A 16,611-nucleotide genomic window follows, 5' to 3' on the forward strand; every position below is an offset into this window, starting at 1 on the left:
AAAAAGTGAAAGAAATGTACATATAACCAAACTTACGTTGAAGTACAGATCTGGATTTGAATCATCGAATTCAAGCGCTCTCTGATACATGGCTTCCGCTTCTTTCGTCCTAAAAATAAAAAAAAAGCAGACGATGATAAAAAAAACGGAACTGAAATGAAATGAATAAATTTACTTCTCGTCTAGATTTCAGAGTAAACATGCAATACTCTTTTCCAATGGCGTACATGAATCGATTGAAAAGCAACGTCTTCCCGTCTTAAAACTTTTTAATATTCATGAGATTTTGCGATTGCTTTTGCAGTAGCTTCCTTTATTTTTTTCCTTCTTTTTTTTTTCTTCTTCTTCTTTTATCTAACTTTTCCTTTTATGCTACACTAAGACGGCGAATTAGAAGTTTATTTTTTGTGTTAGCAAGATACACTTCAGTTTAGGAAGGAGTATTGGTCTTAGCAATTTTTAAAGCTATATTCGGCTTTTTTTTCGAGGCATCTATCAGAATTCAGCAGAGAGACGAAGATCTTGTATTTTTTATTTCCTCTCCTTGTCATTAAATGTGTTATGTTTTCGGGTATCTGTCAGTTTTTGTCAAGTAAAGGACATGAGTTTTTGAAAAAGAAGAAAACAACGCCCATCACACAGACGTCCATCACACAATCGGAATTTTTTAAATTACTTTAAACTGAATTAACCTTTTTTCGAAAATAACCCATTAAGGAGTCTTACGCTGTAAAAGTAAATACTATTGGAATAAATAGTATCAATTCCATTGAAGAAAAGTAAAAGTATCTTAAAAAAGGTAGAAACTATAGTAGATGATTTAATTAAAAGATTTAAATCGAATTACAGTCTCTCTGCCTAAAAGTAAGATATCAGACTATTTGAGTACAGCTGATTGGTAATAGCTTTCAACCTTCCAGAACGCGAAGGCGCGTCTGCGCAAATTTAACGACAAATTTTGTTTTTAATGGACTTTTTTCGTATATCGCAGCTGAGACGTCTAAAGGACATTTCTATTCCTTCTTTCTGCTCTTCCCCACGTCTTGGACTTTGCCTACAGGAAGTGACGTGACAATTTTTATTTCTAATCGAATTTTTGTATTAAGTGGTTGTTTTTTCTAAAATTTGCGGCATGCTCTTTATCATGGATGAAAATTCGAAAAATATTTCTCTTTCAAGTGTTTCGTAATTTTGAGTTAAAAATTGGTGAGTATTATTTCAGTTTGTTTAAAATTGTTTCGATAATTTTTGTATCGGTTTTCATGGCAAGAGAATACATACAATCTGGTGATTTTTGCCACTTTATACGAGAACTGTCTGACGAAGAAAAAGACGGGAGGGAAAATTTTTGATTTGAGATTGATAGCGCTTGGATCAAGAAAATTTAAGAAATAAACAATATCAGTTGTGAATCTGAACAATATGGTTCGGGCAATTATGATAATAATAATATAGGGGAAAGAAATTATGATGACATGTCCCATGTTGGTAAGGATAAGTCTTCTAAGTGGTGAAAAGTAAAAGGTGCTAACTACTCAAAAACGAGGAAGAGGAATATTATAAAAGTGTGCCCTGGCCTAAGGCACCATGCCAAGGATATAGAGGATGAAATAGGATCATTTCCAAAAATAATTGACATAAATATGGTTGATGAATCTTAGGTGTGTACAAATAAATATAGAATTTCGCTACAACGGATACTCAAGAGATATAGACTGTTCTGTTACCTCAATAGTGGAAATAATGGCCTACTTTGGATTGTTGTACACGATAGGATTGTTTCTTGACAAAATTGTTATTAATATCCTCGAATTTATTTCTGTCGTTTTCTGTGCCAAAATGGAAAAATAACAGCTGTCGTAAAAATACGACGCACTCGTTCATGTAAGATAACACGTGCTGTAAAGTTAAATGAGTAAAAAGTAAAATCTAATTTAGTATTTTGAAAGTATGAGTCAGGGCAATATCCATATAAAACATATAATTTTACTAGTTTAGGAAACCTTGCTGATGAAAACTCACCCAAATTAATAAATTTGCCTTGCTTTCATTTCAATGCACCAAAATTGTTTCTTGTATATTTCAGACGTAGTACTAACCAATACTTATATCGAATCAATAAGATGGCTTCGCATTTTATTAAATTATTCGAGCTTGCATTATAATTCTCAACCCATCTCCATTGTATTTGCAAGGCTTGCACATAAAAAACATAACTATTCCTTATTTAAAAAAAAAGAACTATTCTTTTAACCCAAACTTTTTTGCTACAAATTTATAGCAAGCGAATTCTATTTCTTTACAAATTCGCGTCCACTATAAAGCTTAAAAATTTACGAAACAATACTTTATTCGTAAACTAAAATAGTCCCCCCCCCCAACAAAAAATTTGAAATTCATATAGTCTACGCAGAGATATGAACTACTTTCGTCATTTTAACCCGAACAACGTGTTTCCTTTTCAAACGCATTAACTCTTAGAAATTCTCTCTAAAATAAATGCAAGGAAACGCGAACGAACGGCGAAGTAATAAAAAATGTGAAAACAGCCCTTCTAAGTACACAAGCAAGTCCCAGGTATATAAATAAAATAAGAGGGCAAAGAAGATAGAAAGGCTGGGCTAGATGTATAATAAAGGGTAGGGGGGTAAGGAAAAATACATTCCCTCATACCAGGGACGATGTTGGTGCATATTTGATGTCGAATAGAAGCCATGAAAGGTTAATGCAGAAAGCTTTGCTGGAAGAAAAAGGCTTGGTTATATATGAATGCGAGCCCAAGCCTTGCATCGTAAAACACAACCGTGTTGTCGATTCGACAGTTTTCTCTGCTTGATGACCTCCAGGGATTGGCCCGAGGATGGCCCGAGGAAACATCTGTGATGCGTGGATCGGAGATATTTGGAAGTATTTCGAAATATTCACCAGACGTTATTGCTTGGCAAAGCACTAACAGAAGGATGGGTCAGTAAAATTGTTCATGTTCCAATTTTTGTTTTATCTCGAGATGCATGTAGATTAGAGGGTTAAGAGGACTTACAATGACTTCTTATGTTCTATTGTAAGTGCATTTGGGAAATTAAAATCATATTTTAGTTGTATAAATCAGTAGATATCAAACGTATATGATTCTTCTGATGTATCATGCATTGTAAAGAATTCCGGATTACATTACTGTAAATAATACTGGCACTCAGGTGATGGTACTTTTTACCGTAAAATCTATTTTTACAGGGACATGCTACGGAACAAAAAATCTGATAAGTCGCAATTTCTGCAGTAATTACAGTAAAATATCTGACTCTATCTAATTAAATAAATATTTCTGTGAAAATTACGGTGTAATATATTACGGTAAGATGGATTTTACAGATGATGCAGTTGAAGTGCGATTATTTTAATCCGCAATTTGCTCCGGAATGCTTTACAGTGTTACATTTTTAATCCTACTGTAAGATATCTACCAAAAGAACTATCAACTTTTTTTTAAGTATTACGTTTCATTTGTCAGTAAACTATAGGATTGAAGGCTAGCCAACTGAGACGTTAATGCGATCTAATGAAATGTCCTCGCGAACTTCTAGTAGTTTTGAGATCGGCTGTATGACGATCATTAGTATAAACAGCAAGATAACCTTCATAATTCTCTATAGTGTTTAGTAATGGTCTTTAAATTCATTAACTTAGAACTATTTTGGAAAAAGTAATGTTTTACTTAGAAATTATACATTTTTTTCAAAGAAGATCGTTTTAGATATTACTTTATATTTTGACCTAAAATATTCCAGAGGAAATAGTACGTTTATTTCATCAGTATTTTGCATAGAATACGTAGTTGATAGATAACATATAGATCAAAATTTTGCGTAAAAATTGCAATATTAATATCGTTTCAGACAGTGAAAAGAAATAGATAGTATGAAACCTTTCAATTCTATGGGAGCATTTTATAGCAATTAAAGTTTCAGTGATTCCCCAGAATTTTACAATTAATCATGCTTATAGATAAGTACTAAACACAAATTACGATTATTAATTTCGTTTTAAATTAAATTGTCTATTATTAAATTGTTTCTAAAATCTTGAAAAAAATAAACTTACCTATTCATTTTTAAAAGAACGTCACCCCTGTTAAGATATGCATTTGTGAAATCTGATCGTAGCGTGATGGCTTCTCGATATAACTGGAAGAAAAAAAGATCATTTTAAGATAATCATTAAAGGTAAATGAAATGTTTTAATGAGAATTTTAACAGAATTTTATGAATTTTATTTTGCGAGTTATGAATTTCAATTTTTAAAAATTATGCAATTATGTTCATTTACTAGTTCTGTACATATTTAAAGAAAATATTCATATTTTTTCTATTAATAAAAGAATTCTTTTCCTAACTCACTAAAACAAAAATTGCATAAATTATTTCCCTTTATTATTAAAGCATTCACTTAAGAAATATTAAATTCATGTTTATTTTCATTTGCATGGATTTTATATTCATACTCATTTGTTTGGATTTCATATTCATATTTATTTGTATGGATTTCATATTCATTTGTTTGGATATAATTTTTTCTTAAAATTAGCTTTTATGTGTGTGAAGATGAGTTTAGACAAACTTTGTAGATATAATACGATAAATATGGGATTCACTATAAATACAAGATATGATAAATATGCTATCAAATTATGCTAATTTTCTTCCGATGTTTGGTACAACAGTCGTAATCCCGATAAAAGCAATTTTAAAAATATATTATTTAATGGGATACGTGCGAGTGACATAGTGTGGGTATCTCGATCCTGATTGGTTGTTGAAACTTAGCATTTGCTTACGTTACTGACTGTTCTTTCTATTCTGTTGCGAGTAAGTCAAGCCCGTCAAGTACCAATTATCTTCAGTAACACAGTCTATATGCTTTCACAAAGATTCTTTCTCCAATATTATGTATTTAACTTCACATTAATTAACATTCTAGCTTCTGTAGAGTAACCTAGCTCAACTTTCATACTCCATTTTGCTGATATTAGCTTTTGCTGACGTCATAAGTCACATGTGTGGGTATGGAAAATCTTCTTCTTCTTACCGTACAACTTTTCCTTAAAATGTATTTAATTTTAATGAAATTTAGTTTTGTAACATAGAATGGAGATTCTAACCAATGCTTCATTTCTGTTAATTATAAAGCATTGTTTTCTTTTTCCATGCCTTCCATGGCTTAGGTAAGTGCCAAGTTGATTAATACGGTTGCAACGCATATTTTTCTAAAAAATAAAATCCGGTTTATTGAGTTATAATAAATTATAGCTTCTGTTTCAATCCGTTAAAGTTGGTGTTGGTTGGCATAAAGATTTAATTCAAGCTAGGAGAACGAGACTAGCTGAGGAACGAGATTGGCGAGTGAAATTCTAGAACAGTGGACGCTAGACGAAAAAAAAAAGAAAAAAAAGTTCTTTTTTTTTTCTTTTTCTTTTTTCTTTTCTTACTACACTGGACAGAAAAAAAAACGTTGCTAGTTATTTTTTTATAAAATGCATCATAATTTTTATTCTTTTATATATCGACTAACATAATCAACAATAATTAGTCGCTCGGAGAGGAAGATGTCCGTCATAGTTACAACCACAACCGCGTCAATCTTATACAAATTTGTAGTGAAGTTAAATTATTTTCGGTGATAACATCGCGATAAATTCTGCTCGTAGAGGACAATAACTGAATTTCCATTGTTATCAGACACGACAAATTTGAGCTTAAATTTTCAAATTTGCATTTCCATCATATTAGACCGCCAGACGAAATTTGAATCCTTAAACTATACTCTGGTTGAAAATCTGATGCAAAGATTACCCTCCCATGCACATGGAATTGATTTAATTTAAACATAATAATAATAAAAGCGCAAATGAATATCAACAACGATACCTATGGGCAATAAAAATAATTAAAATTTATTTGTCTTTTTTTTTGCCCATATGCCTACTGTAATCTACTCTTTTGAACTAATGAATTAACTGACTTTAAGAGTTGCATTTTATAAGTAAACTCATTAATTACAACTTATATCTATGCAGTCCTCCAGGGATAAAATTGATTAAAATAAATGGCGCACAGACTACAGCAACCAGAACAGTTAAAGAGAGAGATCCCTGGGTCATTTGGCTGTTTGGTAATGATTCCAGAAGGGGTGTACTTACCGCGTCCGCCTCTTCCAAACGACTATCATTTCGAGAGATAAGGAAGGCGAGATTAAGGAACAGTTGTAGGTGGTTGGGGGTGACCCGCACCTCACGTTCCATCGTCTCCTCTGGACCGGGAAACAGTGATTTGGCCTGAAATAGCATCATCATCAGTGTTTTAATTTAGGAAAAGGACATTCATCACAATTTGCTATTCAAACATTCTGTTATGTAATTAATCCCACGCTTTAATTTTAGAGTTTGAGCTATTCTACTGATGGATGTTTTGAAATAATTATGAGCGACATTTTTAACATCTACGCGACCAAAATATACAATGTATGAAGTTAAATGCTGTAATTATGGGGTGGATTAATAAGAAAGCAAACAATTTGTTCTTTTTTTTTTGTTTCAAGTTTGATAAAATGCATTGGATACCATCTTATTTACTTAACACTAAACATACCAACACTTAACGTACCTATTTCTACAATAGTCGGTCAAATGAGTGGAATTAATGTTTCTTGATTGAATGTATGAAATATGGATGTTAGAAAGGAAATAAACTAAAAATACTTTATTATAATTAAACAAAATTGCATATTGTCAATTTTTATGTATTACAAATACAAAGAATAAGAATTATTAATTCATTGCTCAACGCATTTTTTACCTATACAGGGTGCTTCCATTGAACATTTTCATCAAACATCTTTAGTCTAATTATTATTATTTCTATAATTATTATAATAATTATATGAATATGTAAGAATTATAAGAATAGATAAGAATTATAAGAATAGATAAGAATTATAAGAATAGATAAAAATATTAAGAATAGATAAGAATTATAAGAATAGATAAGAATTATAAGAATAGATAAGAATTATAAGAATAGATAAGAATATTAAGAATAGATAAGAATTATAAGAATAGATAAGAATTATAAGAATTATATTTCTTATAATTATTTTTGTGATTAATATTATTTCTTCCAAGAAGTTGTGCTGTCTTAATTGTTTCTAAATTCTTCTGGGTAAAAACTAACAGTTAGTTAAAAATGAAGTAAAGCTATCAAAATAAGATATAAGCTACTTAACAAAACATTTAGTTTTCGTCACTTTTTCTTGCCAATCTAAAATTTTAGGTACGTTCTTGAAATTTAAATTCACAGTTATTTTGATTAAACAACTTCGCAACTGTCTTTGCTGAAATGTGCAACTAATCGAATGCTATACGTTGAACGCGTATTACATCGTAATTTCTGATCCGATAACATTATGAAGCAATATATTGTTCTCCCGGTCAAATGACTAATTGTAGTAGAAATAGGTATACGACAAGTATTGTTCGAAACAAACGAGATAAAAAAAAATAATAGAGTATTGACTGTAGCTTAATGTTAGAAAAAATCATGAAGTGACCTGTGCAAAAACGATAAGATGATAAGCACATTTTTATGCAAAAGTTCTTAAACGGTCATTTGACCGGTTATTTACAGTTAAATATTTACAATCATTTTAACTCAAAAATAGCCAAAATATTTGATGGATGAAATTAAGCATAGTATTCGCAGAGAAGATAGATTTGAAAGCAAAAAAAATTTTTTTTTCCTTTTCTTTTCTCAAATTTGCTAGAAAAATCGCGAAAAATTTTATTTTCATAAACATTTACTGTCATAATAACTCCTAAATGACCAAATTATTGCATATAATATTTAAATATAATACTTAAGTTGAAGGTTTACAAGACAGTATATTTAAATTTTTCACATTTTTGTGCCTAAGATATGCTAGAATACAAACAAAATTATTATTTAAATATTTAAATAAAAATTACAGTTATTTTACAACACAATTTGCTATTTAATGACATCAAAGAACAAGATTAAATAACTCTACATTAATTTATATGTTTTAAGCTTTGACTTATCTCAATTAATTCACGAACCATACTGACCTTTTATCAGTAATATTTCTTTAAAATTAAAGCTATTACAAATGAAGTATTGGTATCACTGTTTCTTAAAGGCGACTTTGAACTTTTAAGAGGGTCCAGAACATATTTTTGATACTTCCTTATATAAAAGTTTTTTTAAAATTCGTTGGTAATACATTTCAGAAAAAAAAATAATGTTTTAAATTATTAATGATACTGGAAAAAATTTTAAGGTATTCATTTATTTATTTATTACCATTATTTTTTGTTTTTGTTCTTCCCGTTTTAAGAAATTTACAAATTTGAATTTTGAGTTTTTATTGAATTTCAAATTCAAATTTGCACATTTTGTTTTCTAATTATTATTTCAAATAGCTTAAACTTAAAAATAAGAAAAAAAATTATCGTTTTCCTATAAAGAACTTAAAGTAAAGTAACAAAATTAAACTCCAAATTTCAGAAAACTATCATTTTTTGTATGTCTTTAATAATTAAGAAGAAAAGACAAAATATGGCGCTGGAGTAAAATGCCATGCATATCAGAAATTCATTGAATTTTTAAATTTGTACTAAATTTGCAATTTAAATGCGTCAACTTTAACTACTTAATTATTATTTGACTTTAAATTAATATTTTACCCATTTTTTTTAAAAAGTCATATATCTTACCAGCTTGAAGAAACATCTTCAAATACATTTTTTTTTAAAAATTAAGAGGTATCGCAGAGACATTATTAAGAGGTATCGCACACAGCGAGAAACATTAACAGTGTACTTAGCTCCAGTGTTGTTTACGTTTAATGTTGTTTGGCCATTACTAACAATGAGTGGTATTGGTAATCATCTAAACATGCTACACATCGTCTGCTGCTTTATTGCATAGCATTGTCAAACCAAACATTGCAAAATTACATGCATTTGGAATTGGAACCTTTTCATCGTCCTCAATACTCACAAGACATATCCCCCATCAAACATAACCTTTTCTAAAATTGGAGAAATTTTAATAACAAAATAATTTAATACCGAAAAAAGCTGTAAAACTGGCCTATCATGAATTTATGAACTTTTTCCCGCCAGAGAAGTAACCCACTTGCCGTTTATATGGCATGTGGAGGGGAGCGGTGTCTGAAAAGCTAATTCTGAGCATGGACAGAAACTGGTTTTCGATCGCACGATCCATTTTCACTCGGTAATACCTCTCAAACGGAACCAATTTTCCACGTTATTTATTTGCCAAAACTTAGTACACCACAAAATGCAACACATGGCGATCCAATCGTCATTTTTGTTAAAAAAAAAATTGACAAACGCCACTTTTTCCCATTGATCTTCATATAGGTGCATGCATTGAAAAATGAAATACACTGTAAAAAAAATTAGGATCAAATTACGGTAAAAAGTACCAATATCCAGGTTACCGGTACTTTTTTACCATAAATTCCATTCGGAGTATGCTGCAGAGCAAAAAATCTAAAATATCGTAATTTTTGCAGTAATCACGGGCACAATCAACTACCGGGAAATCACGGAATCACGCTAATTTTTAAAAAATAGAATCTTACGTTAAAATGGATGACACGCCCAAAGTGCTGTATTTTATACCGTAATTTAATCCCGGATTTTTTACAGTTCAGTTCATTGTGTCTGTTGACTATCAATAAACTTTGGCTTTTTGTCAAAAAATTTTATTCTTAACAATCTAATATTTTATTTAATAACCTTCGTTGCGCAGCCATCCCGATTTTGGAATTACGACTACCAATGCTCAACTCCGGAGCCTTGTAATTTTGAACCCGATCCAGAAGACAAGGGTACTCCAGGATCAAGTATTGGGAGAAATTTTGCCTTCCTGGGGGAACTTTTTGAGAGAACTAACCAGCATTTGCGTTAGATGGAGAGGTAAACCCCAAAAACATCTCACAGTTAGTCTGACGACAAAGGGACTCTAACCCATGATCCATCCACCACTGAGTACCGACCTTTTTTGAAGAAATTCTCTTCTGGAACTATCCTCGTTTCAACTTAACCACTTAAACTAAAATATTAGTTAATAACATTATTAATAATAGCATATACGTTCTCTAACAAATTAAGGAAATTAAGAAATTTATATTAAAGCTCATAATCATTATTCGATTTAAATGAATAACAACTTTATCGGATTAAGTTCTAATTTATATATTTATTTCCCATTAAATTTAATAGGGCTATTAATTTTCTAATTAAGAATTTTGATGAAAATTCAAGCAAATTACCGCGTTTCTAATGTTTGTTTCCAGATTTTTTTTAAAACAAATATTTGTTCGATAATTTTCGAAAAAAAAAAACGTAAGGCTCATTTTTATTTAAAACTCTAGAAGACGGGGAATTATATGTAAGTGATAAAAAAAATAATTATTTTTGAAAAAAAAAATTAGTTCACTCTTTAAAAAAACATATAAAACTTGCAGCGATTTCTTTTCGTGCCTTTTCTTAAAATATTATGAATTGAAGATTTGTTGAACTTATTTTTATCATACACTATAAATTCGTTTTACATATCTCTGTTATTAAAATATTATTAAACTGTTTCTTTAAACTGTTTTTTAAACTGTTTCTTAGTGACAATAAAGGATTTAAAGAAGAAATATAAAAAATTTTAACGTGTAGTATATTATTTTATGTCAAAAATTATGATGTTTTATTTATCGTATGTTTTGATTATCGACGATTTACTCGAATTCAAATTTTGGTATTTTGTTCTTCAGTTTTTATTATTAGATTCCATGTCTATGTGTAAAATAGTTTCCGAAAGGCCAAAAAAAACTGCAGCACTAAGGTCAAATGTAGCAAAATGTCTGAACAATACAATTATTACTATTTTTTGAATTAGATTATAAAACGCGTCACATCGTGCTATAGATTCATTTAAAATATTACTAAATAACAAAGTTTCAAAGAAAATTGACTATTCACTTACTTGGAAAAATAAATTTGAAAGCTTATAAATATTCTTAATTTGATACATAAAAAAAACTATCAACCTAAATCTAAGCCAAGCTAAGTTTCACTAATAGGCGAATTAAAAAAAATGGAAGAATAAAAAATAATTCTTGGAGCCATAAAAGCAGAAAGTTGTAGATAGACAATTTTTAGGGATTTTGTTTTGCCGATTTCAAAAAACTATGTATTAATATAATTTTTTGAAAAAAAATTGTTGCTTTAAGATTCCATGTTGATTCCATGTTGGTCACTGATACTTCTTTTCGGAAAATAATTTAGATCGAATATTTTACCTTTTACACAAGCTTACTTTCAACTTTAAATTTTTATTTTTATTTGTTTTATAAAAAGTTAAATTTTATGCTAATTTATGCTTTGCTTATATGGAAAATTAAAAGAATTCTGGACTATTTTCTCAATGGACTATATTAATGGCAGCCTTCTCGTACAATATATTGTATAAAAATGAATTCTATAAAAAGTAAATATTTTTCTTTCGTTTTTTTTCAATTTGCATTCGTAAATTAAGAAAAAAAAAGTAAAAAGTCTCCTTACATTAAGATATACTTTTTCAGCTTCTTCATATCTTCTGAGATGAGTAAGCACACGTCCCATATTTAAATAACCTCTAACATCGTCTGGTTGTATTCTGGAAAAAAAAGTTGTATTTTTAGGCTCGTTTAAAAAAAATAACTAAGCATTTGAATGGAATATTTTTGATATTTTAACTATATTTAATCTTCTTGTATAATTCCTCTTTAGAAAGTGAAATATGTTTTTAAAAGCTTTTTTGATAATTTAAAATTACGGATTTAATTAATTATTTTTCATTATTAATTTATTTTTCATAATTATTATATTAATCAGTAATTGATTAATAAAAAATAATAATTAATTATTTTTTTAATCAATTTATTTATTTTAAATAATTTATGATCAATTATTAAAAATAAAATTATTGCTCTGTTAATTGACTATAGTTTTATTTTTAATTGTGGTTATGCATAGAAAAAATATAATGATTTATTAAGGTGACAAGCTTTTATTAATAAATTAATAATGTATAAATTTAATTTTTCGTTTTTTTCTCTTCTGAAAACCGTTATTATTAATAAATTAATAATGAATGCAGTCATTTTATTTTTATTTTGCCCTGTATTAATAGATACACCTAACTCAAAATATTATAATAATTACATTAATTCAGATAAAATAAAACAACAAACGTCACTATAAATAATTATATATAATAATATAAATAATAATTAATAATTAAATAGTAAAAATGCTATTAAGAGAACGGCTATTCAAATAACAGGGACTAGTGTAATAATTGCGATGTTAAACTATTAATTTCTGAATAAAATCTCGAAGTTGATTCACGGAAAATGTTAATAACTAACTCCAGCTTAAACGCAGTCAAAACTGCATTAAATAGAAACATTTATAAAAATTTTACTTACTTAATGGCTTCATTGTAGTGATTTAAAGCCTCTTCTTGTTTTTCCAATGATTCTAAAACGCGTCCCATGTTATTGAAAAGTTTGGCATTCCTTTGATTGACAGATAGCGCTGAACTGTACAATGTAAATTCAGTTCGCCTGCAAAATAAGAATTAATAGTTATGTAAAGCAGCCCGTTAAGGACCAGGATGGTTATGAATCTTAAAAGTTTCACAATTTCATGATCAATTGCATGTTAATGGCAATCTGGTCAGCATTACGTACTGGCCGCTACTTCCCAGATAATCTGGTACCCATTGATCTGAAGTGGGGTTGGCTTCAGTCAGCAACAGTTGACTGAATCTCAGTCCATCACAATGACAGTTCAATATCGTGACAACCGAACCATCGGGAGCTTAACCCTTTGCTTGCGATGTTTATGCTGTACCATCAAATGTGGGTCACATGTTGCACCAGCCGTAAGCAAATGGTTAAAAAGAATCAATGAATACAATTATTTTACTGAATTTAAAGCATTTAATTTTTATTGTAGGATTGCTATTTTATTGCTATGGGAGGAGTTTTTCAGCCTCTAGCGGCTTAAGATCACGCGGACATGATCTCCGTTATTCTCGTATTGCGTCTCGCATGTATATACACTCTTTTGTGCTCTTCTTAGGCCTGATCTTTAAGCCTGACCTTAGGTCTTTTTTTCTCCCGCCTGTTCTAAAAGGGTTTACCCTTTATAAGGCCTTTAGGAAAAGTGTATTTTAAATCAGATTCATTAATTTTTAATATCCGATGGGAATCTATTGATCCAATTGTGATTTGTGCTGCCATCTATAGCAACATTAAATAAAAAGCGAAATACCAATGAAGGGCTTTGTTTATATAAATGTCGAATACAGCTTGCGTGGGGTCAAGGACAAAGGTTGAGGAGCCATTTTCTCTAGTGCTATACGCGTGTGTTTATTTGAAAATTTCCAATCGAGTTTATTTGCAGTTATAAACACAAAATTTGTCAATTTAGTTATTTATAAGCACAAATGTTAAATGTAATGGCCAATTCTGTACCGCACTTAAAATTTTGAAAATACCAGCCACCTTCTCACGAAATTTTTTTTAAACTTTAGGAAATAAGCTAAATGAATTTCTTTCGTTATTTTCACTCCATGTAACGCAAATGCTGCTTTTAATTCAAAATTTCAAGGGAGGTGTTCACCTTTTATCCAGTCCATGCGACTATTTTGCAATGTTGTAATAAAGAAAAGTCAAAGTTATACAAGCCAACACAACACCAAAAAATTCAATACAATTCAAACGAAAAAATTTTATAATAAGCAAAGATAAATATTTCCTTAATAACCTTTCTGGAGCTGTTTCTTCTAAGAAAGAAACTTATTGCAATAAATTTTAACAATATTTACAAAGAATTTTAACTTGTAATAATCATTAAAATAATATCCCTCGTGTTTTTCATTAATTTCATTTATTTATTGTCAAGACTATATTCAAAACTGCTATAAACAAAAACTATTTTAATAATTATTTCTTTTTTGTCGTAATTACTATCGCGTGTTTTATCTTAAATATGTTATCATAAATATCCTTAGCAGCATTTCGCTCGGTGAATACAAACAAATACATTTTGTTCATTACCTAATTTTCATCAATTAGGCATCTACATATATAAATTATATGGTGCTTCTTTACGCTGTAACTGAAAAGTAGCAAAATGGTGATGTCCGTTTTATAAGCAACGAAAAAGAAGGAATTCTATCAAAAATTATGGGCAATTACTAGGAAGATGATCATAAAAAGACGGTCCTCAGAGAGATTTTTATGAGAAAGCAGATAAAGTAGGCGATTAAATAACTAAAAGGAAGAGTAATGTTTACTTTTATGTATTAGTCTCACCGTTATCCTCAGAACGTTTGTTCTTGAGTAATGTGAACTCTTCGCTGGTAACTGAAGAACTTGCTTTATATGTATGCGCAATGTTCATTTTATGTTTTGCTTAAGGAAGCTGGTTAGTTTTAATGTGGGTTCAGCTTTAATGTTGGCTGTGGATTTCAGATAGTTAAATGTTTTGTTGGATTTTCAGTAAACAAAGGGTTTTATCTTTTGGAAGTAATTAAACTGAATTAAAACTTATTATTTGTCAAGAATTTCATTTTACTATGCTTTTAAACTAATATGCTAAATGGGAATTCTGTCTAATTTTAACAGAAAAGTCATAATATGAAAATTAATTCAGCATACACGGAGAAGAAAATCTAATAGTTCAAATTACCGTATTGTATGGAAATAAAATTTCAGGAAAAAAATAAACAATGTTTCTGGTTAATTGAAACAATATAACTGGTTTTTAAACCATTTATTTTCTAATTTTTTCGTTCATATGGTATTGGTTTACCGGAAATTTTGGTTTCAAAGTTATAGTTCTCATTACCTTATTCTTCTTATTATTAGTAGTATAATAAAAAATATGCAAAATGTAAAGTAAATTTAATAAAGTAAATGGTTTTTATGCCATACTCTAGGGCATGCTGATAAAATTACCACATTACCAAATTTATCAAAGAATATCACATATTATAAAACCATATTTTGTTGTTTATTTCACCAAAATCATTACCATAGCGTTTTGTTAAAAGTGTCTGAGCTTTCTGGTTTTCTTCTAGAGCCAAAAACAAGGTAAATTTTACCACATTCTGGAAATTCTGTCCATACTTTTTTTCTCAGTTTGAGTATGATTTATTAAATTATTACTTTTTATATTATTTTTTGCCGTATGGCATTTAACAAATTACTAGTTTTAGTTTTTTAAATCTAAAAATGAAAACAACATGGCTAACTATAAAAAAAAAGACGGTTAGTGTTTCGAATATTTAAGCATATCATTTAAAAAGTCATTGTATAGATAAAAAAATAAATCCATGTCAATTATAAGAATCCAGATAGAAAGAGAATATCACAAAGTAAATAAATCAGACATATTCCTTATTATATTTCTTAGGTGAAAATAAAATTTTTTTAAACAGCATTGTTTTCTTTTCATACAAAATACTAAATTACATTGAACATATTTGGAATAAGCTTAGATTTGCTGAAAAAGTATGTTTTAAAAGTCATTAGATAAATTTGTTTCTGAAAACCAAATTGGAATATTGCACAAAATTTGAAAAATACTTAAAAATCAGAAAATATTAAAAAATAGGGAAATAATGTTCGAAATTTGGTTATTGCTTCATAGAATTTATTTTGACCAGAAAAAGATTTTTGTATTGACTGAATTAAATATTGAAACTTTTTAATTTTCAAAAAAATTATTCAGGAGTGTGGAGCCAATAATGAATAAAATTCACAATTTAAAAAGCCTTATAAATACTTTAATAACAGAATTTTTTACTTTTCCCAGGACTTTATGGTTGATTGAAAATGAACAATCGACATTATTTAAAGAAAAACAACACTAATTTTTAAATAAAAGAAAATCCTAAATGTTGTAGTTGAAAATTATTTAAATACATATATAATTGCAGATTTTTTCGTATTTTGATGAACCTAAGCAATGCAGTTTGGGAGCAATTTTTTTAGCATGAAACACCATATCACAAAATTTTCTTATTTTCACAAAACTCTAACTTTTCTTCATTCTGAAATTTCTATGCGGCTTTCATAATTAACACAGTTGATAAAGTTAATAATAATAAGTTAGTAATAATTAACACAATCATTAAATGATACCATGCTGGGAAGGTGTCCTTAAACTAACTGGCTCTAGTTTAAGATGGACACCTTCCTAGCCTAACCCTCCGTAGATAAACCTTACCATGCAGCTTATCAATAACTAACTAGAACAGTTTCGAAAATGGTGTTTTGTTAAAAAAGAGAAAAAAAACTTTAAATTATTCCTTAAAAAAACGTGATTGCATATGACGATAAAACAACGGAAGAACAATCTTTAAACGAATATAAATGAGATTGAAGGCAAAGAAATGGATCTTCTTGAAATTAAAAGAAAAATCTCAAACAGTGGTATTAGCAATTCAGCTTGTGTTTGCT

The 16,611-nt window shown here is 29.0% G+C and overlaps 1 protein-coding gene across 1 annotated transcript in view; it reads right to left on the reverse strand.

The window, feature by feature from the left end:
• Positions 1 to 16,611, reverse strand: part of LOC107450269 (protein O-mannosyl-transferase Tmtc3) — a 246,239-nt gene that overhangs the window by 29,371 nt on the left and 200,257 nt on the right. Inside the window, exons 12-16 of the mRNA XM_071180106.1 lie at positions 12,565 to 12,702; positions 11,657 to 11,750; positions 6,197 to 6,331; positions 4,102 to 4,184; positions 37 to 109 (exon numbers count right to left, since the gene is read on the reverse strand). Of these exons, the coding sequence (XP_071036207.1) occupies positions 37 to 109; positions 4,102 to 4,184; positions 6,197 to 6,331; positions 11,657 to 11,750; positions 12,565 to 12,702 (523 nt within the window). The remainder of the gene's footprint in view (positions 1 to 36; positions 110 to 4,101; positions 4,185 to 6,196; positions 6,332 to 11,656; positions 11,751 to 12,564; positions 12,703 to 16,611) is intronic.

The sequence above is a fragment of the Parasteatoda tepidariorum genome, chromosome 4 (assembly GCF_043381705.1).
Source record: "Parasteatoda tepidariorum isolate YZ-2023 chromosome 4, CAS_Ptep_4.0, whole genome shotgun sequence".
Lineage (NCBI taxonomy): Eukaryota > Metazoa > Arthropoda > Arachnida > Araneae > Theridiidae > Parasteatoda > Parasteatoda tepidariorum.